We start from the raw sequence: 24800 nt of genomic DNA, 5'->3' as shown, positions 1-24800 counted from the left end.
GTATAACCTTGTATAATTTCTGTGGATTGAATATTTGTCCTGTTTGTAAATAACAAGATATAACTTGAATTTGTGAAGAACTGTGAAAGATACGAAGAAGGTACTAGCTTTATTAAGTAGAAAACCATTTATTTACATATTTTAGATTATATTGAACTTTGGAAAAATTAGGTGTTCAATATTTGACCTATTGAATTTCTTTCATCTCTATGTTTCAAATTAAGCTACCCCTTACACATGTTAGCTGCTGTTTTAACCTGGCAAGTTATTTATAATCTGGAATTTCATTTCACTGAAATATTAGCTCCATCCATTGCTAGTTTTGCTTTGGTATAGAGCTTAGTTGTCTGTAGCCTTTATTCAGATTACATTATTCTGTTGTATCTGTACTTATTAAGAATGATATTGAATTAGAAATATTAGAATATAATGCCTAAGAAATGTACTTTTTGAAAATCATTTTTAGAAGCTAGCAGGTCACATATTCATATAATTTATATAACTTAGAATTTCATGAATATTTCATAAATATCATGAATCTTCATAAATTTGGGCAAATATTCAAAATTTAATGTCTGTGTGTGAGTGTGAGATAGAGACAGAGACAGAGGGAGAGGGGATATCATATCACCAATCTTATTAGAAACACTTTCCATCATAGGAGCCTGCAGTGTGTAGATTCAGATTGCTTAAGATGATGAATAGGGAACCCGGCCGCACAGGCGCCCGGGAAGACCGGCAGGCCGCAGGCGCCCGTTCTGGGAGGCTGCGCGGCTGGGGAGCGTGGGCCCTTTGGGGCCCAGTGCACCTGGCTGTGCTGGCGCCTGGAAAGGTGGGCAGCAGGCTCCCAGGAAGTGGCATGGAGACGTTTGCCGGCCCTCTGACCAGCCTCCTCTGAACAGTCAAGAAGGGCCATGCCACAGAGAAGCACTGACACAATAGGCCTGCCCAGTGACGTGCGTGAACCATCCCAACATGGAGAAACCTCTGGGAAAACATGCCACAGGGTGGGTTGCTCTTAGCCCTGCTGTTGAGAGCCAGAAATGTCCGGAGTCAGCAAGGAGCAGCTGATGAACAAGGACTCGGAGAGTGTGGGAGTGCCAACACCCAGAGACTCGGGGGTCGAGCTGAAGAGCCATTAGGGAGCTACAAACCAGGAGGACCTTGCGTAATACCTGGGGAGACCCCCTAGAGGCCATTCTTCCCTTAACTGTACAGGCTGCAGTGGAGGAGCAAGTGGAGCTCTGGAGAGGTCTGTACCAAGACTTCATGGATTACATGGGTGCCCAATATTCAAATTTTGAAGAACCACCTTCATGGAGAAGGTACATGTCTAGGTTACCTGCCTGGGACACTTTGCACCTGATGGTGCTGAGACTGACTAGCAGGCTGAGGACTTCATCCACATGTTCCTGTTGCCTGTGTTGATGGTTGGGGAGAGGACACTAAGTGGTTGTGGGATCCCAATGCGCTGGGAGGCTGGAGAGAACACCCCTCTGCTTTCTTAGACAAAAGGCATTGATAAAGCATACTTCCCTGGATCCCAGGGAAGAATAGAGACAAACTATTCTTACAGATAAGTTCATTACTCAGTCAGCCCCCAAATAGTAGAAAAAAGTTACAAAAAATGGCTTTTGCCCCAGATAGCTCACTTGAGATGTTAGTAAGAATTGCCTCCTCAGTATTTTATAGCCATGAGGAGGAGGAGGAAGCCGAGGAGAGAAAACAAAGAGACCGAGAAAAAACAGCTGCCTTTGTTGCAACACTAAGAGAAACAGACCCTAAGTCTGATTCTTGGGGCCCCAAGAAGAACTTGTTGACTACATTCATCTGCTACTGCTGTCAAAAGCCAGGCCACCTCAAGAGGGACTGCCCTAAGAAAACACCTGGGCCATACCCTGACTGTAAGGTGACCACTAGAGGTTGGACTGCCCTCTGAAGCAAAGGCTCCAGAGCCCAGACCCCTCCAGCTGGTCCAATAGGAATGAAGGGGCCCAGGGCATACTCTGCCTTCTCCCTCTGGCCAGACTGTTATCTTCAGGGAGGAGCCCCACATACTCATGACTATAGAAGAAAAAGTAAATGGCCTATTGGTGGACACTGGTGCTGGTCTCTTGGTCCTTCTTTTTAATCCTGGCCTTCCTTCCAGCCGTCACACCTCAGTGAGGGGAGTCACTGATGAGGAGGTAATCCACTATTTTTCACAACTCTTGGGCTGTAACTACTTGTTAGATCTTTCTTGCATATCTTTGTTTTCCTGAGAAACCCCTTTGAAGATACCAACATGTACTACAGAAGCCATTGATAATTTCCTACCGGTCTTCCCATAACTCTGTAATGTTCCTATACTAGTTCATAAATGGATGTATGTTTATTACTATGTGTTTTCAACAACAACCACTGAGAATAGTCAATTATTATTTAATCAGTCACTCATATGTAGCTCTGTTTTCCCTAGAAACCACTTTGAAGAAACCAAAGTATAGTACAACAACCATTGATAATTTCCTACCATTTTTGTAACTCACTATTATTTGTCTATTTGTTTTCCTGAGAAACTGTCTTGAAGATACCAATAAGTAAAATAACAACCATTGATAATGTCCTAAAAACAAAAAAAAGATGATGAATAGAAAGGAACATAGTGACAGGGTGTGCCAGATAACTGGACACTAGTTATGATTCTTCTAATCATATCATTAATCAGAGGCTGAAGAAACCATGAAGTTAGCCCAAGAATATTAGTTGAATGTGGCAAAGAGGAATGACTACTTTTGTGTAGCCCAGAATGAGCCTTTCCTTGTACTTAAGCCAAAATTATTAAAAATGGGAAATAAAAGAATTAAAAATTGGACTAATGGATGTAAGTACACGCTAAAATTCTTGCCTCTTACTGTGACTGAGTCCTTTCTTTGAATCGCAGAAGGTTGAGATTCCTTAAAAACAAGCAAAATCTTTTTTCTAAGCTCTTTTCCTCCTCAGGGGCCTCTTGCTTCCCTTCTTTCCTTCGCTTACATCCTTTTCATTTCCTTTTAGTCATACCTTGTAATGCACATTCTAGCTGCTTATACTACCACTTGGTAAAAATCTTATGCAAAAGGTTGTTCACTAATGACCTCCTAATTGATAAATCAAATGAACTCTTTTCAAATTTTAGTCTGTTCATTGTCAAAGACATTCCACATTATTCAACGCTATTCCTTTAAGCTCTGTAAAACCATAGAAGTAATCTTTGATGGTTCTCTGTCTGCCTTCCTACTTCTCTCCTTCCAAGTTCAAATTTGTCAGTTACATTTCCTAAACATTCCCTTGTGTTTTTAACTTGTTACTTTTTACTCATCACTATAATCCAGATCACCATCATCTATCAATTTAAGTTCCAACTAATCTCCATGTGTCCACTCTACCCTTTACAAACGTTACATATACAGCAACAAAAGCCACCATAATGAGTTAATATATATAATGTTTTAACTGAAGCAGGGCCTAACCCATAATAAGTACTATATATGTGTTTGTATCAGGCAGCTTTCCTGTTGCTGGAACAAAGTCCTGACATACACTCTTAGGAAGCATCACACTGTAATAAAATGCACACATGGCCTTTACATCACACTATAATAAAATGCACACATGGCCTTTACATTCATCCTCACTCATAACTGGAGAGGTACACTTGGCAATTCTCTAGTGAATTTGAAAGTTTATTTTAAACCAGTGATATATGACCATGTGAGTTAGTGGAGAGAACTCTAGATGAAGTCAGTCCAGAGTCCTGGACTCTGCTTCTGGGTCTGCCATCAATCATTGGTGTAGCTGGGGGAAGGGGGAGTTTTGCCCCAGGAGGGCACATTTTTGAGGCAGCATTATTGGCCAAAAGAAAAATATGATAATAATTTATGGCTCTTTTGAACTGTACTTGATGTTAAGCTAAGGTTTCCTATGTGCATCTGAATGTATTGATGTCTGTAGCCACATGACACCTCACACATGAATTCCTTTGTGTGGACTTCACATATGTGTGTCCATTGTTGCATTGAAGGACCACCCTGAGTGGCACGGACTCTAGCTATGCCACTGCCATCTACTTACTATGGAACCCAGGACATTACTCTTTTCTAAGCCAAAGTGTCCTCTCCACCAACTGGATTACTGATTAAGGACACCCATTTTTCAGACATAACTTTAGGTAGCATTTCAGGTAATAAAATAGTACAATGTTGTGCTACTCCAGCTGAAGTGGAGTGCTGCCAGCTAATGTGTCTTATAACCCCTTACATCTTCCATTACCCACCATTACCCAGAAATTGCCACTTCTGTCTCTGACATACTCCACTCAGACACCAGATAGTTAGGCCAGTCACAGCACCCAAAGGAGAAAAGCCAAGAATTAAGTTGATGGCTTTATTTTTTTTCCTAATGATCATGAAGCCTGGTTTCCTTTTGTCCACCATTAATACATTCCACTGGCTTGAACCACTGGTGGTACATTCATAACTGTCCCATTGGGCAGCTTGTGCCATGATCTAATCACTTTCATCAGTCTTCTTACTGATAAAATCATTAAAAAGCCACCCCATGGGACAGTCATCCTGTACCACCAGTGGTTCAGGATCCCCGGCAGCAAGACAGGAATTACAGCCCCATCAAGAACATGCTAAAGATCTTTCTTTGGTTGAAACCCACTACCTGAGGTCCTTTCCAATGACTCAGAAATCCTGAGAGTGAAATGACCAGATTTTCTGAACCGATTTCTCCTCCTCCTTCCTCACCTTTATGGATATCTCCTGAAGCTGATCCTTTCTGTTGTGTTTCTGTGTGTTTATTTGTTCCTACTCTTGGTTGTGATTAAAGCTGTGCGAATACCATGGATCGGTGTTCTTCCACCCGGGCTCCTGTAGTCATTTTATCATTGTTTCTGGGACATAGGCAAGACCTCTAGCACTGTCATTTCTTTAAACATGCAGAACCATCCAGTTACAGTAAGTGCTTAGAAAGGGGTAAAAATAGTAACAAATCAATTCCTTGTGACAAAGCATTCGGTATTCTCTTCTAAAATAGTTGGAGTTATTGAAAGAACTGCTGTCAAAAAGCATTGTCTGATTTATTCATTGTGCCTTTTGTACCTGTGTGCAAAGGTCTAGGAGTACTTTTTAAAATTCAGTTGTTTTCCTCTTAAATAGGAGGCCTACATAATCCCTAACCCAGTATCTAAATTCACAGATCCTGAAGGGTCATTTTCTCCCTAACCAGCTCTCCTGTTGAGCAAATTTTAGCTTCTTAACCACGTTTGATGGTGTTATTCCTCTTATATTTCTATGTAACTTTCTCCTGCTTTCCTGTTAATTTCCTCCATGTTGGGACTTGGGCTTGATTGGAAATGTCAGAACAAGAGCCAGTGCATCTCAGTCAGCACATGCCTGTATTCAAACTGCATAACTTGGCTCCTGCAGGAGAAATGCTTTGAGTGCAGTGCCTCCAGTTGGAATTGAGATGTAGAAAGCATCTGTCTGGCTTCTTCAGCTAATGAGGTTTCGCTGAAAAACGAATGTAATGAAAAAATGCCGAACGTTGGCAGGACCTACTGATGTCCTGATGAACGCTAATGAGCAGAAATGAGAGGGGGTAAGGCCTTAAAGCAGAGGCATAGAATGGTTCCAGTGCACTGCCCTTGGGGCAAGACCAGCCCCAGATTTTGTGTGACCCATTTGTTTGTTGGCTTCTTTTTCTTTTCTCCTCTCCCTCCTCCTGTACCTTTCTTTCAATAAAATACCTATTTAAGCCAGCCACAGTAGATTATTTTACATAACATAGAGCATATTAAAGATAAAACTAATTTGACCAGGGCTCATTATGTGTTGTAAAAATAAGAATTATAAGCTTTTCATATACTATAGGTGATTAACTAGAAGTGGTAGTAATTTTTAAATTTAATTGCCAAGAACTAAATTCTATCAAAAAGCAGATAAGAAAATGAGCATTTTCTGATGAGCAATTGAAATTGAGCTGTGTTAAAACCTGATCTCAGGTGCGTGATTGTTGGAATCTTGGACCATTCTTCCATTTGTATAACCACAGGGTGACTAATTTTATACATCAACTTGACTGGGCCAGAGGCTGCGCAGATGTTTGGCCAGACATTGTTATGGATATTTCTATGTGGTTGTTTCTGGATGAGATTAACATTTAAATCAATATACTGAGTAAAGCAGATTGCCCTCTCTAATGTGGATGGGCCTTCTCTAATCAGTTGAAGGCCTAAATAGAAAAATAGGACTGACCCTTCCAGAGTAAGAGGAAGATTCTCCCACGTGACTGCCTTCAAAATAGACATTTGCTTTTTTCTTGCCTTTGGACTTGAACTGAAACATCAGCTGTCCCTAGGTCTTAAGTCTGTAGCCTTTGGGCTAGATCTATATCATTCCTTCTCAGGCCTTCAGACTCAGGCTAGAACTATGCATCAGCTCTCGAGTCCACCTTGCCATGTAACCCTGCAGAATTTGGGACTTGCCAGACTCCTTGATGAGCTGATTCCCATAATCCAGTGGTGGCAAACCTATGGCATATAGAATGAGTGCCACGGTGGGTTGTGTTAGTATCATTGAAAGTTCTAAAGGTTCGCCATCACTGCTAAAATCTCCTTCCCCAGTCTCTGCCCCCCACCAACCTGTCATTGAGAGAGAGGCAGACAGACACAGAGACAGGGAGAGAGACTATATATAGTATATATATGAATATATAGAGAGATATATAGATATATCATTTGATTAGTTCTGTTTCTGTAGAGAATCCTAATACAAGCCACAGTAATGGCAGCACATAATGTGTGAAATATATATTATGACATATGCTTACTGACTTCAGACCTGGATATATTAACAGGTTAAGTTCTGTCACCTAAGATATGTGACCTTAGGCAAATTATTTACCTCTATGTCATTTTCCTGAATTTTTAAAATGAGATTTCTTATGAGCATATATTACCTACTTGAATAATATGTAGAATATAGCAGACTCTCAAGACGTATTAATATTCTGAACATTCTAAACCAAACTGCAACACCAATACAGGTGGTAAAATAATGAGATAAATCTTACCCACAAGCTGTTGTATTATTTTCACGAATAAGTTGTCAGTGAACAACTGTGCATCTTTTCATCCTTCTAGAAAAGATTCACTCTCTCCAGTGCCCCACTTCCAAAAATCTACGGACCTTTCTGAAAATAATTTTCTGTTGATTCACATAATCTAGTAGTAGTGATGCCTCTGAATTAGTTGGGTTGAGTGCTTAGTCCCCTCTAAAAGTAAAATTAAAATGGAGTTTTTAATGGGGCCACCATGGAATCATAATAATTTCTAGAGATTTCAGTACAAAAGGTTCACTTTTTTTTTTTTCTTTTTGTATTTTTGAGACAGGATCTCTCTATGCAGTTTAGGCTGACCTTGAGCTGACTTTGTAGCCCAGGCTTGTCTTGAACTTGCAACGGTCCTCCTGCCTCAGCCTCCCGAGTGCTGGAATTATAGGCATGCATCACTATCTTAAATGATTAAAAATGTGAAAAGATGACATCAATAAGTATAGCTACAAAATAAAATATTAAATACAATGAATATGAAGGCATACTGATATATGAAAAGAACACCATGATATATAATTATTAAGTGGAAAAAGTACCAGGAGTAAACTACCTTTTGTGTAGAACTATGAGAACATATCTTCTCATTTGCTTTTATAGGTATGGGGAAACTTGAGATAGAAGGATGAGTAATCATAGCAATTACCTGTGTGTTAGATGATGAAGAACTGAGTGGATTGGATGGAAAAGACACTACCAGAAAACTTCTTCATAATTTTTAAATGTTTGAACCTTATGAATGAATTATCTACTGAATAAATTGATTAAAAAAAAAACAAAGGAAAGAAAATCTGATGGCACATTCACATTCAAGTTTCTCTGTACACCCTCTGAAAGTTTATTACACTGTTTTATTTATAGCTCCCAGGTGCAAACCTCTCAGCCTTATAGTTTGACCTAATTTGGGTAATTTAAAAACTAGAATCCAGACAGATGTACATGTAGTGTCTTAATTACTATAAGTTTTAAATTTTAAGCAAGATGAGTTGCAGCTCTAACACAGGTAGTGCCCAGCTAGTGGGGAAGTTATAATATGAAAAATGATTAAAATGGTGAAATTTATGTTTTTGCTATCACAATGAAAAATGCAAAAAATACAACTCAACTTTATTTATAAAAATGAAAACTTTGAACCAGAACATTTGCAACTGTAGGTTATTGGTTCTCAATCATGTGGACAATATGACTTGTTACATTTTTTGCCTCTTATTTAAATGTGTGTACACTTAGTTATGATTATTGCTGGCTCATGATGGTGTCTTCTCACTGTGTCTTCACATGGCGAAAAGAGCAAGGGGTCTCTCTCCATCCTCTTTGGTAACGGTGCCCATCCTGTTCATGAGGGTTCCATCCCCATGACTCAGTCACCCCCGCCCTCGAGACACCGCCTTTCCTGATAGCATCACTTCAAAGTTAAAACACCATGCATGAATTTGGATGGTGGGAGAGACAAACATTCAGTCAACAGCATGAAGCCAGGTGGTACACCACCTGAGAATTTCTTTTAAAGGGTGTCTGGAATTCTTTGGAAAAAAACCAGCTGTATAAAAATAGAAAAGTGGATGATTTGTATGTCAGAATGGTGGAAGCCAGTGCTATCTTGGGTGATACAAATTTTAACAGCACATGTCAACAAAGAAGAGAGGAGCAGCTGTCTAATGTAGCTACAAACACACCTGTAAGTACAGCAGCAGAAGAATTAGCGGCCTGTATCGGGTGTTTTATGTGTCAAATACTGTACTCAGTACTAGTTTGTTCTTCAAGGCCTTTATCTCTGAGATAAAGACAATTATAGTCTCTGCAGATCTGAAAATTTGTAATCCATCTAAATGTCCGTCAAAGTAAATGTTCCTTAAATAAAATATGATTTATCCATGTTATGTAATGCCTTGCATACTTTCTTCTAGTGAAGTAGGTCTGTCAAAAAAAAGATAAAAAGCAAAACATTTTTGTGTAATAATAAGCACATTTGAAAACTTTTCTGTTATCTTTTTCTTCCAGTAGACTCTGGTATCTTCTGGTCCTCCAGCCACTAGATTGTATTCATCTTACAATGTCAGGGTCTAACATGGAGCCTTGTATATTGATATGTATACAATGATATGTATACAAGCCTTGTATATTGTATATTGATCTACTATTGGTCAATTTAGTGAGTGAATGAATGCATATAAAGTGGAGAATCTTAGTACTGTATATGACTTGAGTACGTGTGCACATACCTGTGTGTGTGTGTGTGTGTGTGTGTGTAGTTTTGAACGTAAAAGCTGAAACTATTACAGTGTTTATTAGAGAAAATATCATTCAGATAATAAGATATTCACTACTATTGGGATGTTATCACAGAGACTTCATAGACTTTAAACAATAATGTTGGTGATTTAAAGAAAATGACAAAACAGAAAAAAGGATGGTTTTAACTTAAGAGTGAAAGGGTGAGGATTGTGATAGAACTCCAAATGCTGAATCCTTCTGTGAAGAGGGTGGGGTGAGGAGTTCCTTTGGGCTGGAGCTGAAAGCTCAGTCTCACCATGGCAGATGGCTTGTGAATCAAAATTTCCAAGATTGTGTTTTTTTAGAGTTGAAGAATTATTGAGCCATCTAATGTCCTTAACCGTGCTCACCATGATTCAGCGTGTGCAGTGACTGCTGTAGATCTGAGTACTCCATCAGACAAATGGAAACAACATTATCCTAAACAGACCTATGATTAAAACAGAAAATACCAATTTGGCCATTAGGATGTGTAAGCTGCCTCGTTTGTTGTTGCTGAAATTGCATCTGTATTCTAGTTTTCACTTGCTTTTTAAAAACTCCATAATTGTTTGGAAGATTGTAAATAATGGCTCATTCTAAGAGTAATCCTCCTTTTAAAACAATAAATACTGAACTAGGTATCATCAGCTTAATGTTTTCTTTTGTTGTTAGAAATCTTGATGTGATTTTGAATAATTAATTTTCTCATCCTTTTGAGAAACAATTGTAATGTCATTATTAAATAAAAACAGAATTTATGACATTTAAATGTGTAGTTGTTTTTCTGGAGTTGTCACATATTTTTTCTTATACATTCATTTAAATCATATGCAAGTCTGCCTGTAATGGCATTTTCATGATGATTCTGGGAACCATCCCTTTGATTGTATATTTATAGCTGATTTATGTATTCTGGTATTTCTTGCCTGCCATCATACATAAATTGTAGTGGCATAGAGAATATCATGGAGAGGAAATGATGGTAAATCAAATGTGTTACAGCTTATTATTGGGAATTCTGGATTCATTACTATAAAAGAGTTATATTTGATCAGCGTTTTCCGAGGTCCCTAATACAGTAATTTATTGATGCTTCTTAATGTTCTCTGTTAATTATACACAGACTTAAAATTGGTTTTAACAATGTATAATATATGTTAGAGTGAATTTTTTCAACACAGAAAAGAGTAGCAGATATCCAATACTGTCTTTGATTAGAACTATTAAGTCCAACAGCTTGTGTTTAATGAACATAATGTTAATTATCTAGTCAACTGGATAGTTCATTCTCTACCAAAGCACTGTATATTAGAATAAAGCTATTTCAAAGTGTAAGGTGCCAAAGGAAAATTGACTAACAAGAGAGGGAATAACCTTATGTGTGGTTAAGATGTCAAATGAGCGGTTTTAACTCACAATCATTTTTTTTTACAAGAAATATATAAATGGGCTTTTATTTTTAGTTCCTCCTCTTCCCTTCAGAGTTAAATGATGGAAAATGACTCTCAGTCCCGAACTGCTCTTATGCATCATTCAAAATAGCCCTGACAATCTAACCCCTCTGGTAGTAATGAGATTTATGACTTTCCACTCCTTGGTGTTCCATTACTCTGTCTACACCATCAAATTGATTAGTAGGCAGTGGCGAGCAAGGAAAGAAAGGGGGCTGCTTTGAGCCAGCTGGTGTCCATCATTTTAATGAACTGCTTAGAGATGGTTAATAATGTCCTTGATTCTCATTGTAGCTGATGGTGGCCAGATCTTTTAAGTGTTTTTTCTCTCTTATTTTATATTACAGGGCCCACTGGAAAATGATTTGGTCGTTCATGTAGCACTGGTAGCAGAAAGCCAACGGTATGGGCAGTGTGTTCTTTGGTGGGGAGGGGAGGGCAATGATTGCTTTATGCTTCCCATATTGACCGTGGTAGTAGATATTAATTTCATAGGCCTCTTGACATGGTTTCAAGGATGTTCTTCATGTCATTTTAAGTACCAGCACAACCTTTTTTTTCTTCCTGTCTTAGATGATGTGAATATTAAAAACTGTAACAGTGCTGGTGTTGCCTGGGGTATAGTTTTGAGAAAGTAATGCAGATGCATTATGGGGATTCCCCAAATTAGTATTCACCTTTCCTGTCAGTCCTAAAGCTCATCTGCTCCTTTGAAAAGCATCCAGAGGGTTCCTGTATGCTCATGCACATGGCATATTGCTGATATTACAAATTAATAGTATGTCATTGCCTTTTATCTTCCTCATTCATTTCCTGAACTGTAAATGCATTGTCAAAAAATGTGTTTCTCTTCTTTTCTCTACATTCTTTAGCCTTCAAGTTTTTCTCAACACATATGGTATTCAAACTCAAACTCCTCAACAGGTGGAGCCCATTCAGATATGGCCTCAGCAGGAGCTTGTGAAAGTAAGTGATTCTGGGTCTTTCTTCTTTGTGGAGATAGTAAAGCTTGGTGGTAAGGCTTAGTTTACAGACAAGATGCATAACTGAAACCCAAATCTGAGATGGGATCATTAATCCCAAAGTTTCTAATTAGGTTGAGAAGCCCACCTATTTTCAACTTAAAAAAAAAACAAAAAAACTTGCATTGTGTGGATTAAATTGTATGCATAGGCCTTGCTGATTTCTGCTTCCTACTGAAGTCTGTTACTAACCTAGGCTAAGCCCATAAATAACAAATTTGTCTTACTTTGACTATTATGTGTAAAGTTATCCTTTATATTTTTATTTAATTTTTCCCTTTATTAGGTGTTTAAAAGCTTCATATCTAAATATTTTTGTTAGCTACTGCATCCCTTACTGTTTGGAGTCTGAAATAATTCCTACCTCTTCAGTCTGTTGGGTCTCAAAGAAATTATGAAATAATGTCTGAGTTCATCTTTGATGTAGAACATACCTTTTTGGGATGAGATTAAAAGGTAACTTTTGAGCCTCTTGCATACACTGCTCTGCAAGTGGATCAAGAGAGTGCCTGTGTGTATTTACTAGAGATGGGAAATTGTTGGCTCCCACTGGTTATTCATAAACTACCATTTTTATTTGGTAATTGCTAAAACCAGTAGAGGAACAAACTCCCCAGTTGTTGGCACAACAATATGTCTGAAGTGATCAAGGTTGTGTTGTTTAGGTTAATGATATGTACACATGGTTGTGGTCAAAGTCTTGATGTTATAAGGAAATGAAGGCTGAGAGGCTGGGGGCACATATAACATGAGAAAACTATTGCTGACCATCAGGCTGGACCCAGAAGCAGCACAAGCCAGAACCTGGGAGTCGGATCACCAACAGCACCAGCTCTTGCAGATCCTTAAACCTCCCTCAAACAAATTTAGAGGCAAATTCCCCATTCCTAGTAGACAGAAAAGCTGAAAACACAAAAATCCTTTAAATAGTTTACACTTTAAAATCACACCACGATATAAATGGTCAAGAGCTATATTTTATGGTGAAGGAGGATAATTGAGACCAAAAGGGAAAGGAGAAGCTACAAAGCCAAGAGATTATACAACATCCAAGGCTCCCGCACAGTGCATGTACTCAGATATGGGTTGTTTCTGCAAATACACTTTTATGGTCTCTCACTGAAAGTTCTGAAGGATGATAACAAAGCTTAGCCTTTGATAAACATATCCTTAAAACAAATTAACTCAAATCTCTTGTTTTCAAGACTAGTTAATATTAGCAGAACTTTTACAGAAGGTGAGTCTGTACTGTACTAGACAGCGTGGAGTCAAGATGTGAAAAGCCAACATGGCTAGCAAATTACTTGAATGTGGTATTTTATTCATTCTTCAGCAAACACCTGCTAGTGCAGAGTACTGTGAGGCACTCAGATGACCTCTGAGTCTAGTGGTGCGAAAATAATAATTACAGTCTACTTTGATAACTGCTGTAATAGATGGTTGTACAAAGTGCTGTGGAATCACAGAAGCAGTAGAAAGCCTTTTGTTAGGGAGGTGGTGAAGCCTTACAGCAGGTCTGACTTACTTTGTATTGTATTAGATGATATTAACAAATGATTTACACTTTGGGTGTGTAGTATGGCTTAAAAAAAAGTGAGTGACAGCCCAGCTTCCCTGTGCACATGTCAGAATGTTAGCTTATTCTTTGTGGCTGCAGCCTCTGCGTTCCAAACTATTGGCTTTTTAGGATTCATCCTCTGGATGTACTGGCAGCACACTTCTCCTTATGAGGCAGTCTTTTGAAAGGAAATGTGTTCCTTTAAATCTTAGTTAATGCGCATATTCTTACAGCAAAAGCTGATCCTTTTCTTAGAAGCTGCAGCCGCCTTCATTCAAATCACTGAAAAGGATTTGAGAGAAAATAGCAGAGAGCAGGGGTTTTATGGTGTATAGTTAGTGTTCATGATGAGGTATCTTGGGTATAAAGATTTGCTTCGTGGTGATCTGAATGCAGGGTTGTGTGCTCTTACAGGCAGACCGAGTGTGAAGCAGTTCCGTACTTGTGGTTGGTCATTGCTATGCATTTCAGCACTTTAAACAGTGAATGTGCACAAGGTGAGGGCAGCAGTTCTGCATCCTGGAATGCAGATCTGTCTACTTGGCAGAGACCCGCTGTCCCATAGTTGAGACTTTTGAGAATAATCTTTTACTGTAATAAACTGGTATTTAAAGGAACTCTTCCTAAACTGGTGTCTTTTAACTTGTGCATGATTAATTAATATAACCACTTGTCTAAAGAAAATAGTTTAGGCATACATTTATTTCTGAAAAACTGAAAGTATTTGAGGGAAAGGGGGCTCCATCTAGTGTTATGTGCTAGTTTCAGGGTAGCTGTGTATATCTTTATGGGGTAATTTTTTTTCTGGCCAGTTGGCTTACACCACGCTTATTGCAGAATCAATATTCATAGCACATGTAGCTCAGGAGGACATTCAGTTGTTCCCTCATTCATCCATCAAGTATGTCCTGAATACCAGCTATATGCCAGGCACATTGCCAAGTCAGGGATGCTTTTATTTTCTAAGAATGTGCAATTCTAAAGGAGAAAGAAAAGAGCCAATTCTGACATAGCAGAATGAACAGAGAACTCTGGTAGCACATTAATTTTGTATGTGATGAAGCTGTTATTTGAAATCAGTTCATATCACAATCAAGAACTTGTGGAGAAACAGTTGGTTTGATTTTCCATTTAGGAAAATTTAGATTTTTACCTCTTGTCAAATTCCAGACAGTTTAAAAATTTAAATATTTTAAGGCAATTTAAATATAAAATCACTAGAAGAAAAATTGAATATTTTTATAGCTAGTGGGAAAGTCCATGCTTAGAATGACAGAAGTGCCAAGAGGCAGTAAAAAAAATGATTGAAAAAAATTAACTAAATGTAGCATAAACAACCTAGTACAGCAAGAGGCTTATAAAATTTCCTAGTAGAAAAATCTGTATATTGAAATACGACATCTCAAATGTTGTCAAACAGGTCACTGTTCATGCATTCTCCCATTTTAGAACAATATTGAAAAAGTACAAATTGGGTAAAAGATTTGATTCAAAGAGTAATATTCTCAAGATCTTTTACAAATCAAGAAGAATGCCAAATACCCAGTAAAAAAGGCACAGGTGAAAAAATTATAGAACATACAAATAGCCACTTACTGTATTGGAAAATGCTCAACCACAAAGTATTTTAAAAGTACAGTGAAGTATGATTTTGACCCAAGATAGTGACAAAGAGGCCTGTACACTGAAAATGCCAATGTCAATTTGTACATTATTTCTAGAGAATGACAGCCAGGCATTTTGTTTCAAAGAGAAGATACATTCTGTGTGTTCAAGGAAGTCTGGGAGATTATTCTGGAGTATAACTGTACACTATTCAAAGGTGTTATTGAATTTTTAAAATTTTATTTAAAAAAAAAAAAATAATAACAAAGACAAATACAAAACAATACAAAAACAATAAAAATGATACAGAATTTCAAAATAAGATGATAGGAAATTAACAGTGGTTGTTATATTACATATTGTTATCTTCAATGAAGTTGGTCAGATTACCAGATGTAAGAATGCAAGATTGATCAAATAATTAAACATTAACTGTTCCTTTCAATAAATCACTAGAAATTAGTGGTACAGTTATCTTAGCTATCATATATATATATGGGAAATATGTAGATGTGTATATAAGATACATATATACATTTTCCTTCCTTTTCTCCTTTCCCCCATGCCAGTTGTTCTTTCCTTTTTTAAAAAAAGATAAACATAACAGTGAAACCAAGTTTCAAAACAAGTTACTAGGACAATCACAATAGTTAATACACTGTGTATTGTCATATTCCTAGTAGTTATTCAGAGTAGAAGATATATGTATGTTATATTGTCTATATGATATTAGCACGATATGATATTATATTCTTTTAGTTCTTTTTAATGAACTAAGAGAAATTAGCTGTATAACAATCTTAACTATCTTGTATAAACATATATTTTTTCCTTTCTTTATTTTCCCTTTCCCTATCACAGTTGAATTATTTTTAAGAAAACAAAAATTGGGAGCTACTTTATCAGGATAAGGGTTGGGTTCTAATTATCTTCTAGGTTGGATTAAATGCTCTGCTCCAAAATTAACTCCTAATTCCTAATTAACTCCTCATTCCAAGATTTCTAAGGTTATCTGCTTTTACCTTACAGAAATTTTAGAAGGTTCTGCTTCACTGTGGCATGTTTCCCTGTTTTCTAATACTTCTGCAGAATTTTTCCCTAGTCAGTATATTTCAGCATTGAAATATACAGTATAGAAAATGCGTAGGTTCATTTTAACATCTTGAAACTATAACACCACAATGTTTAAAAAGTGGGACACAGTACAGATTATATATTGTTTGAACCCATTTATGTACATATACATATATTGTTGTATGTGCATAATGTGAATATATATTTATATTCTTTTTAAAAATCTGTGATCCTGTATATATATTTTGGTGTTTCTTGGGCTTACACAATAAATTATACCCTTTCAACATATACCGAAGTCAAATTGTCGCATAGGATATTGTGAGAATAAACAAGACCATATGCTTTTGTTTATAAAACTCATCTAATCAGAAAAATCATACCGATGATTCCATTTTGGTAGGAAATACTTGAATGTGAAAATCTAGTAGGCTAATGGCCTTTTTTAAAAGAAAGGTAGCCAGGTTTTTTTTAGTGACACAGGAAGCATTTGTTTCTTTTGAGTCATTTTATAAATCAAAGCCATGCATCTTGTACATTTATGACAACTGCTTTGCTCTCAAAACTCAGTAAACCAAATCTAAGTAGATATCTGCATCTAGCTGGTAGTTCTTGAAGGAGGTTTTCCTGATCTGTTTCTCTCCAGAAAGATCATAAATTAATAGGCCAATAGTCAGGGGGAAGAAAACGGTAAGAAAAGAAGAAAACAAAGCAAAAGCATGAGATTCATGCCTCATTTGGAAACTTGTGTCTTGCAGGCTTATTTCCACCTGGGTATCAATGAAAAGCTAGGACTCTCCGGAAGGCCAGATAGGCCGATTGGCTGCCTCGGTACATCAAAGGTGCTCAGAAAATTGCCTCATAGAGTAACATTTGTATTATAATAAAGTGATACACCATTTATACTTGGGCTAATTATCTGAATCAGCATTTTTTGCAAGTAAATCTTATATCACAGAAGCTTTCTGAGAATAAATCATTATCTTGCTGTGTTATTTCTAGATTTGTGAAATACCTTGTTTATAACAATATTTACTCAAACACGGACTTGCCCATCCTGTTGGGGGAGATCTAATTAGGGGAGGTCTGCTTTATTAGCATACCAACTGAATCAAGAAATTCTACAATTAATATTATATGAATTTTTTAAGCTATTTGCTCACTCAGATTTAAACGTCAGTTTTAATTTTTGTTGGAATTTAAGGTACTCCACCTTTACCTTTAGTATATTTTTGTATTTAGTTTTTATTTTTCTTTACAGATTTATCGCATTCTAGGAAAGACTGTGGTTTGCTACCCCATCATCTTCGACTTAAGTGATTTCTACATGTCTCAAGATGTTTTACTGCTGATCGATGACATAAAGGTAGCCTCATAATACCTTTTGGTTGAAATGGGATGACTTTGTTCCCTCTGATTTTATCATATGTTGTTAAATTGAGTCCCCTTGGGTGTCTATTACAATGAGTTAATGCAGTGTAAAATTTAAAAATAAAGCATCACTTTTGGAGAAAGAGTTTAGATTACTTGCAGCATTAGAATAAGATGGATTGTGCTCGCTTCAGCAGCATATGTACTAGAATAATAGATGGAGTCTGTCTTACATAAAGACATGCTGTTACATGACACTGCTGTGTTACCTTTCTACAAATTGAATGAAAAGATATAGTTTGAAAAAGCGGGAGAACTATTTTAAACTATTCAAATGGCAACAACTGTTTATCTCTTTTTTGAACAAAACTCAAATTAGCAAAATAATTTTCTTATGAAATATGCCCAATAAGACCTCAACTCGTAAGTCTGAGAGTTAGAAAACTCCTCCACTCCCCTTTCTTCTTTCAGTGTAGAGAATCTTAGTGTCATATTCCAGAGCATGAAATCTAGAGCCAGATCGCATTTGTTAAAATCTTGGCTGTGTCCCCTACCAGCGTGTGTTCTTCGGCAAGTTATTTAACTGTTCAGTGCCTGTCTTCTCATCTGCAATACTGATTCATCCTAGAGCTGTTCTGAGGGTTAAATAAGTTAGTATATGTAAAGCATTTAGAATAGTACGTGGCACTTGATGAAGTGTTACACAGATCTTTGATAATGATGATTAGATAGGTAGATTGGTGGTAGACAGGTGACCAGATAGTTTTGTCAAATAAATAATTCCTTCCACATTGCTGATGGTTTGAACAGATTCAGTTGAATCTCTGCTACCTGCTGTAGTATAGATCCACAATAATATGGAGTGAAAATTATTCTTCTGAATAATGACACTGAGATGATTCTTTTCTCCCTGGCACCATGCTCAAACTTTATTTTTTAGGTAGAGAGAGAAAAGGCATGTACATGTGAGCAAGTGCAAGGAGAGTGCACAGACATTCACAGTGAGACAACCTTAAAACATGGGTGATGTGATTACTTTTAAGAGCAAAGTTTGATTAAAATGGTTTTTGTACTTCTAAATATTCTAATTTATCCAGGTTTTGATTGTGTATTCTGTTAATATGTGAGTATTGTTGACTCTGCCTCTCCTAGTTAAGGATCTTCATCTTCTTAGATACTGTGCCATTACACCTTGCCTCACTCTTACGTTTTGACAGAATGCACTGCAGTTCATTAAACAATATTGGAAAATGCATGGACGACCGCTTTTTCTTGTTCTCATCCGGGAAGACAATATAAGGTAGGTTGATGAAAGAACTGTGTATATCTTGTGGCCATTGACACTATGAACCCTTGGGAAGCAAGCCTTCCTTGTACTTTGCATCTGTCTGGCATAGTACTTTACATATATAAAAAAATAGCATTCAGTTATTAACTTCCCTATTATTAATATGCTCATTTTCTTCATTATTACATTTTTCAGAGGTAGCCGGTTCAACCCCATATTAGATATGCTGGCAGCCTTTAAAAATGGAATGATTGGAGGAGTCAAAGTTCATGTTGATCGTCTACAGGTAGTCTGTTAAATTCCAATGTTTCTGTTTTCAGAACAGGTAATCTACAATACAGCTATATTTCTTAATATTGTTCTATTTTAAGGTTTTTGACTTACAGTTTTATTCTGTGCTTCATATTCCTGTTGTCACCATATCAATTTATCTGATTGCACTAGTATTTCTTGTACGGAATTATAGATTTCAGTAGCTCATCTTCAGATTCACGTTGGCCTTTGAAGAAGCTTGGGTCCATACATGGTGATGATGTGACCTGCTGTATAATCTAGGCTGTTAGGGACAAGGAGGGTAACTTCTGGTCCAGCATTCTTTTCCTTACTCTACTGTAGCACTTAATCAGAAGGTAGTCCTTTTTCCATTCAGATTTCACAGCGTTATCTTCATAGTTGCTAACTCACCTAGAAACCTGCTTTGGTTTTCTGTTAGCCATGACAGCTACTCTGCCCACAGTTACCCGCTCCTCCTCCTCAGCAGCTTTTGTACTTCACCTGTACAAATTAATTGCTATGTCCTGGACCTGCTGCTCCCACCATTTCCTCTGCGTGGAATCCTTTTTTCTTCTAAGCGCTATGGGCTTTGAAGTTTTAACAGATTTTAAAGGCTAACTCTGCAAAATGTCTCAGGCTAAAAATGACGCTTCCTTTATGACCTTTAACTTAAACTACTCAAATTGTATTCCATATGGAATAACATGTATCATTTCCTGTAAAAATAATTGTGATCATTATATCAGCTCTTTATTGTAGCAATTCAATATGGAGTAAGAAAGAAAGTTGATTAAAAAAAAAAAAGGAATTACATAAGTAGTGTTACAAATGACATCTTTACATACCCATTGACTGGTGGTTGTATTTTGTATGCCTGATGGGTTTCTATCTAGATGATAATATTCCCATGGCTTTTGTTGCTTTGTCTTGTTGTAAAGCTTCCAGGGCAATTTCTTTGATTTTTATCTTGCAGCTTTTCTATTGAGTTTTGGTGACCATTTTTAAAATTTCCTTTTTCATAGTAATCTGCTTATGTTTTATATATGTTATACTTTGTATTTTTTTGAGGCTATTTTGTAGAAATTTCTTTAAAAATTTTCCTCTGTTCTGCATTCTCTTTCAGATTTCTTTTTCTCTTTCATGTTGAAGGAATTTGACAGATATCTGGTAGTCTTTAGCTATCCTTTCATTAATTGATTGATTGATTAATTGTTACCAGGAATTGGAACTCAGGACCTTGCGCTTGCCAGGCAGGCACCATGCCACTGAACTATATCCCCAGCCCTCTTATACCTTCATTTTTAAAAGTAAAGGAGTAAAAAGTTTATAGGAAGCTATTCTGAGGAAAAAAAGATTCATGCCTTGATGAAGTCTTATAAAGTAATATAATAGCAAAGGCTTTTTGAGGAAAGCTTCAAGTGCCAGTATTTGGAGATATTTTTCTCTGAGGCTCTTCAGTTTCTCCAAAAATAAACATCTGATCTCATAAGTAAAGGATGTACAATTCACTTCCACTTTGTGAGGTCAGAGTGTGGGAGAAGGGACCCAGGGGTCCCACTGTGAAGTATACGAACTTTCACCTTTGATCCTTACAGTTCCTGCTGTCTTTTTTGCCTTATACTATTCAGTACAGTGTTTTTAACCAGAAAAAAAGCCACTTGTCTCCTCAGAATTAGGGAAATGGAAGCAGATATTACTTAGTAGCTGTTTAGGGAAGCCTGAAAGGCTTTAAAAGGGAATTGGAAATAATTCAGTCCTTGCAAAGAGTATAAAATGTCATCCAGACCCTGAAAGTATTTTTACAGTGATTCATGTACAGTATCTCTCTTCCATTTAAAAATGACCTGGCGGGGCTGGGGATTTAGCTCAGCGGTACAGCACCTGCCTGGCAAGCACAAGGTCCTGAGTTTGATTCCTGGTACAGGAAAAAAAAAACCAGACAAATAAAAGTGACCTGGCAAATTAGGAGAGGTGATCAAACAAAGAGCAAAGATGAAACACAACAAAAGTAGACCTACATTTGGCCTAGGTATTATCAGAGACAGATTTTAAAATAACTGTCATCGGTATATTTAAGAAACCAGACAGTAATTTGGAGAATTTTATTAGGAACTTTAAAACTGCAAAAAAGGAATAAAATAGAAGTTCTAAATGAAGAAGTTACTAAAATTGAGAACTGAAACAATGTGGTACTGGCTTGCTGTATTTGATGACAAACACAGGTAACTTGGTAAGAGACCTCACCATACGCCCAAGAACTTAAAAGAAACATAAGGTCATGTTTTATAGTTTATTTAACAAATACGTTGGTATTTGTTACCAACGATATGAGCATCACCTCATATCGCACAAAAATACATTTCAGGTGTATTGGCTGATTTAATGTAAAAAGCAAAGTCATACAAAATTTCATTATAATTTTTAAAAGAAATTAAATATTTTTTGGCTTTCATTTTCCAACATACAATAATTGTTAGTTTGGCATTTTAAAAAATTCTTTGACAAATTCTCACTTCTGGGCTAAATTTAACTTTAAAGTATTTTACATTGCTTTAGAGTTGAGTATTCTTCCATTTTTGCAAACATTTCTATTTCATTTAAAGAATCATAGACAAATGAAAAAGTACAAAAGGTGATAACATTTTTTAAGACAGTGAATTGAAGATTTCTTGTTTTGATTTTTAATGTCAAGTACAGCATAAGGTTTTAAAGTTGGAAAGAAATCCTTTTCTGCATCTGAAATTGGGAAACTTTTCACTTATATATCGTTGTACACAAAGTTCAAGTTGGGTCAAGACCTTGAGATAATTCATCCAAGTGCCTCATTTACAAAGAGCAAACTGGAGCCCTCTGTGGGAATGTGACTGCTGCAGCCCTAAGGCAGTTATTGCAGAGGAGGCAAAGCTCTTGACTTCCTCATTCTTGGGTCAGTGTTCTTTATACTCGAGCACCTGAACTTTCATCACTGTACTTTAAGCAGCAGAATTTGATGTCCACGTCCTATTTTGATACCATTTTTAGTTGTGCTTTAAAAGTTAGAGAGGGATCAGTAGTTTCTTTTTTTGTTTTCATGATTGAGTTTTTCATCTTAAAAAATGTAAGTGAAGGCACACCATCCATTTTTTTTTTTTGCCTTCTCTTTTTTTAAAATTAAAAGTATTTTATGAAAACAAAATATTAACTGGGCATGGGAGTGCATGGTAGTAATCCTAGCTACTCAGAAGGGTTAGAGTCTGGAAGATCACGTTGGAGGCCACCCTGGGCAACTTAGAGACTGCCTCAAAATAAAAGGGAGCGAGGCTTAGTGGTAGAGTACCTCTGGGCTCAATTCCTAGTACTGCTGTCTCCATATTTTAAGCGTCCTTCATGAGAATACATTCTCACAATTGCATTTGAAACAATTTTGTCATTATGTAAATATCAGAGTATCATTACACAAACCTAGATGGCATCGATCACTTGACATGGCCAAAGACAGGGTAATTGTAAGATGTAGGAGGCTGTTGCCAGCAGAGCACAGCATATTCTTTTATAGTAAACATAGTTTTGTAAGTAGAAGGGGTACATTAAAATAATGATCAAAAGTATAATAGAATAAATACATTAGCTGTAGTATATTTGTTTACACCAGCATCACCACAGACATGGCTAATGCACCAAACGTGGCAACTACAACATCAGTACGTGATAGGAATTTTTCAATTTTAATATAATCTTATGAGACCACTGTCATATATGCTGTCTGTTGTTGACCCAAATATCATGATATGGCACATGACTGTATATAACTGCTCTTTTTTAGGATTATAATCATGACTCATCTAAATCACCAGTATTGTGGAAGATCTTGTGAATGTAAATATGTACTTTTTTTGGTGGTTTTTTTTTTTTTTTTTGGTACTGGGAATCGAACTCAGGACCTTGCACTTGCCAGACAGGTGCTTGTGCTGCTGAGCTATATCCCTGGCCCAAATACGTACTTTTAGATCTTTTTAAAATCATGGTAAACATACATAGAATTCACCATCTTTGCCATTTTTATGTGCATTCGCATTATGCCACCAGTCTCTAGAACTCTTTTCGTCTTGCAAAACTTAGACTTTATACCAATGAAAAACATGCCCTCATTCTCCATAGCCTCTCCTTCACCCACTCTGTAATATAAGTCAAATTGACAGCTTTGTGCTCCTCTTGGATTCTATTTCAAGCCTTTCAAATTTCATTAGCATATGACTTGCAGATTCTGTCATCACTGGACTCAGCCCCTTTCCCCAGCTTTGTGATCAGAATAGCACTCCATGCATACTCCTGACCACATTTTCCACTCCCCAAATACTGGATACATTCAAAATTTCTGAATTTAATTGGAACTTTTCCCCACTGTGTTGCTTATTGAGGAGTTGCATTTTTCTTTTTCTTTTTTTTTTTTTTGTCTTCTAAATTATACCTGAATTTTAGAATCTAGGTCAATTCTCTTCTTTAGTGAGGCCTCTAGGATTGGAATAAATTTTACCTGCTTGTGTGTTTCCTTGACATTTGCTTGAGCCTCACTCCTGTCTTTATTTTATGTGTAACTAGTAACCCGTGTCTGTTACTTTATGGTCTGTGAACTCTGGGGCCAAGCTTTACTTATCCCCTCACCCCCATCTCTGCTTACCACTCTTTTCAGGGAAATATGTAAGTATTGGTACATTGATTCAGAAAATATTTATTGCTCTTCCACTCTTGGCACTGAGATTGTGATTGAATAATATATACAAGTTCCTGACCTCACAGAACTTGTTCTGGATGGGGAGCCCAACAAAAACCCAAGCCAGGTAGGCAGTGACGGGAAGAGGGAAAAAATTTAGGTAGGGTGTTGAGTAGGAAAAGACCTGGTGGGATATAATTGAGTATATTAGATGAGAATGCCTTTTGAATATTACATTTCATTTGATATGAACATGCAACATTAAGTTATATGATTACTATCAGAATTCCGATATTAATGCCTAGGAAATTAATTATAAGTATATTTTTCCTACAAAGCTAAATTAGGAGCCTCTACAACCAAAGTTTTTGTAATCAAAAACCCCAGAGATTATTACTGGAATTCAGCACTTGTTCAGACTGAACATTTAGTTTATAGGGACAGAATTAGAGTATAAGGGTGAATAGACTAATAAAAAGGGAAGATATTAAATGAAACTATTTTTCTTATGTTTTCAGTATTGTCAGCTTTGAGAATTCTTAACTCTTTTGATCTATTATTGAATCCTGTTGGCTCTGTTAGCACTATTCCTTTAACACAAACACCATGATCTACATTACCGTCATCTACCAAGACTTTTCCAAAATTCCTATTGAAAAACATGTAGCTTCTTCATACTCTACCTGGACAGAGGCAGTTAGAGAAACCATAGTTCTTCAGAGATCTGGGATTTACCCATGGACTGGACCTGTATCCCTGACCTCATCTCCTGTTATGTCACTGGTCTACTGCATTTCAACCACACTCTCTTCCTTAGTGCTGCTTACATATTAAGCGTGCTTTTACCTTGTGTTGTATTTCCTCAGCTCTGTGAACCTCTTCCTTCATTTTTGTATCACTGACTGCCATTCTTCCTTAAGTTTTTAGATATCACTTTATCAGAGAGGTCTCCGCTGATCACCTATATAAAACAGCTAATGTATTCCTCCTACTTCTCTGCCCTGGCACTTCTTTTCCCCAGTGGTCTCATTTCCACTTAGCACATACTTTCTTATTTTGCACTTATCATCATCTG

At 36.9% G+C, this 24800-nt stretch overlaps 1 protein-coding gene across 5 annotated transcripts in view; it reads left to right on the top strand.

Annotated features, from left to right (window-relative positions):
- The window catches only part of Phkb (phosphorylase kinase, beta), a 201427-nt gene that overhangs the window by 140898 nt on the left and 35729 nt on the right, over positions 1-24800 (top strand). For all 5 annotated transcript variants that reach the window (XM_013502735.1, XM_005401408.2, XM_005401407.2 and 2 more), the window contains 6 exons: positions 11192-11247; positions 11717-11810; positions 16862-16945; positions 17365-17469; positions 18692-18774; positions 18958-19048. In XM_013502735.1, the coding sequence (XP_013358189.1) occupies positions 11192-11247; positions 11717-11810; positions 16862-16945; positions 17365-17469; positions 18692-18774; positions 18958-19048 (513 nt within the window). The remainder of the gene's footprint in view (positions 1-11191; positions 11248-11716; positions 11811-16861; positions 16946-17364; positions 17470-18691; positions 18775-18957; positions 19049-24800) is intronic.

This window comes from Chinchilla lanigera, unplaced genomic scaffold (assembly GCF_000276665.1).
Source record: "Chinchilla lanigera isolate Chin_1 unplaced genomic scaffold, ChiLan1.0 scaffold00073, whole genome shotgun sequence".
In the NCBI taxonomy this organism is placed as follows: Eukaryota; Metazoa; Chordata; class Mammalia; order Rodentia; family Chinchillidae; genus Chinchilla; species Chinchilla lanigera.
The sequence above is the reverse complement of the archived record's forward strand: the minus strand, read 5'-3'. Positions and strand labels throughout refer to the sequence as shown.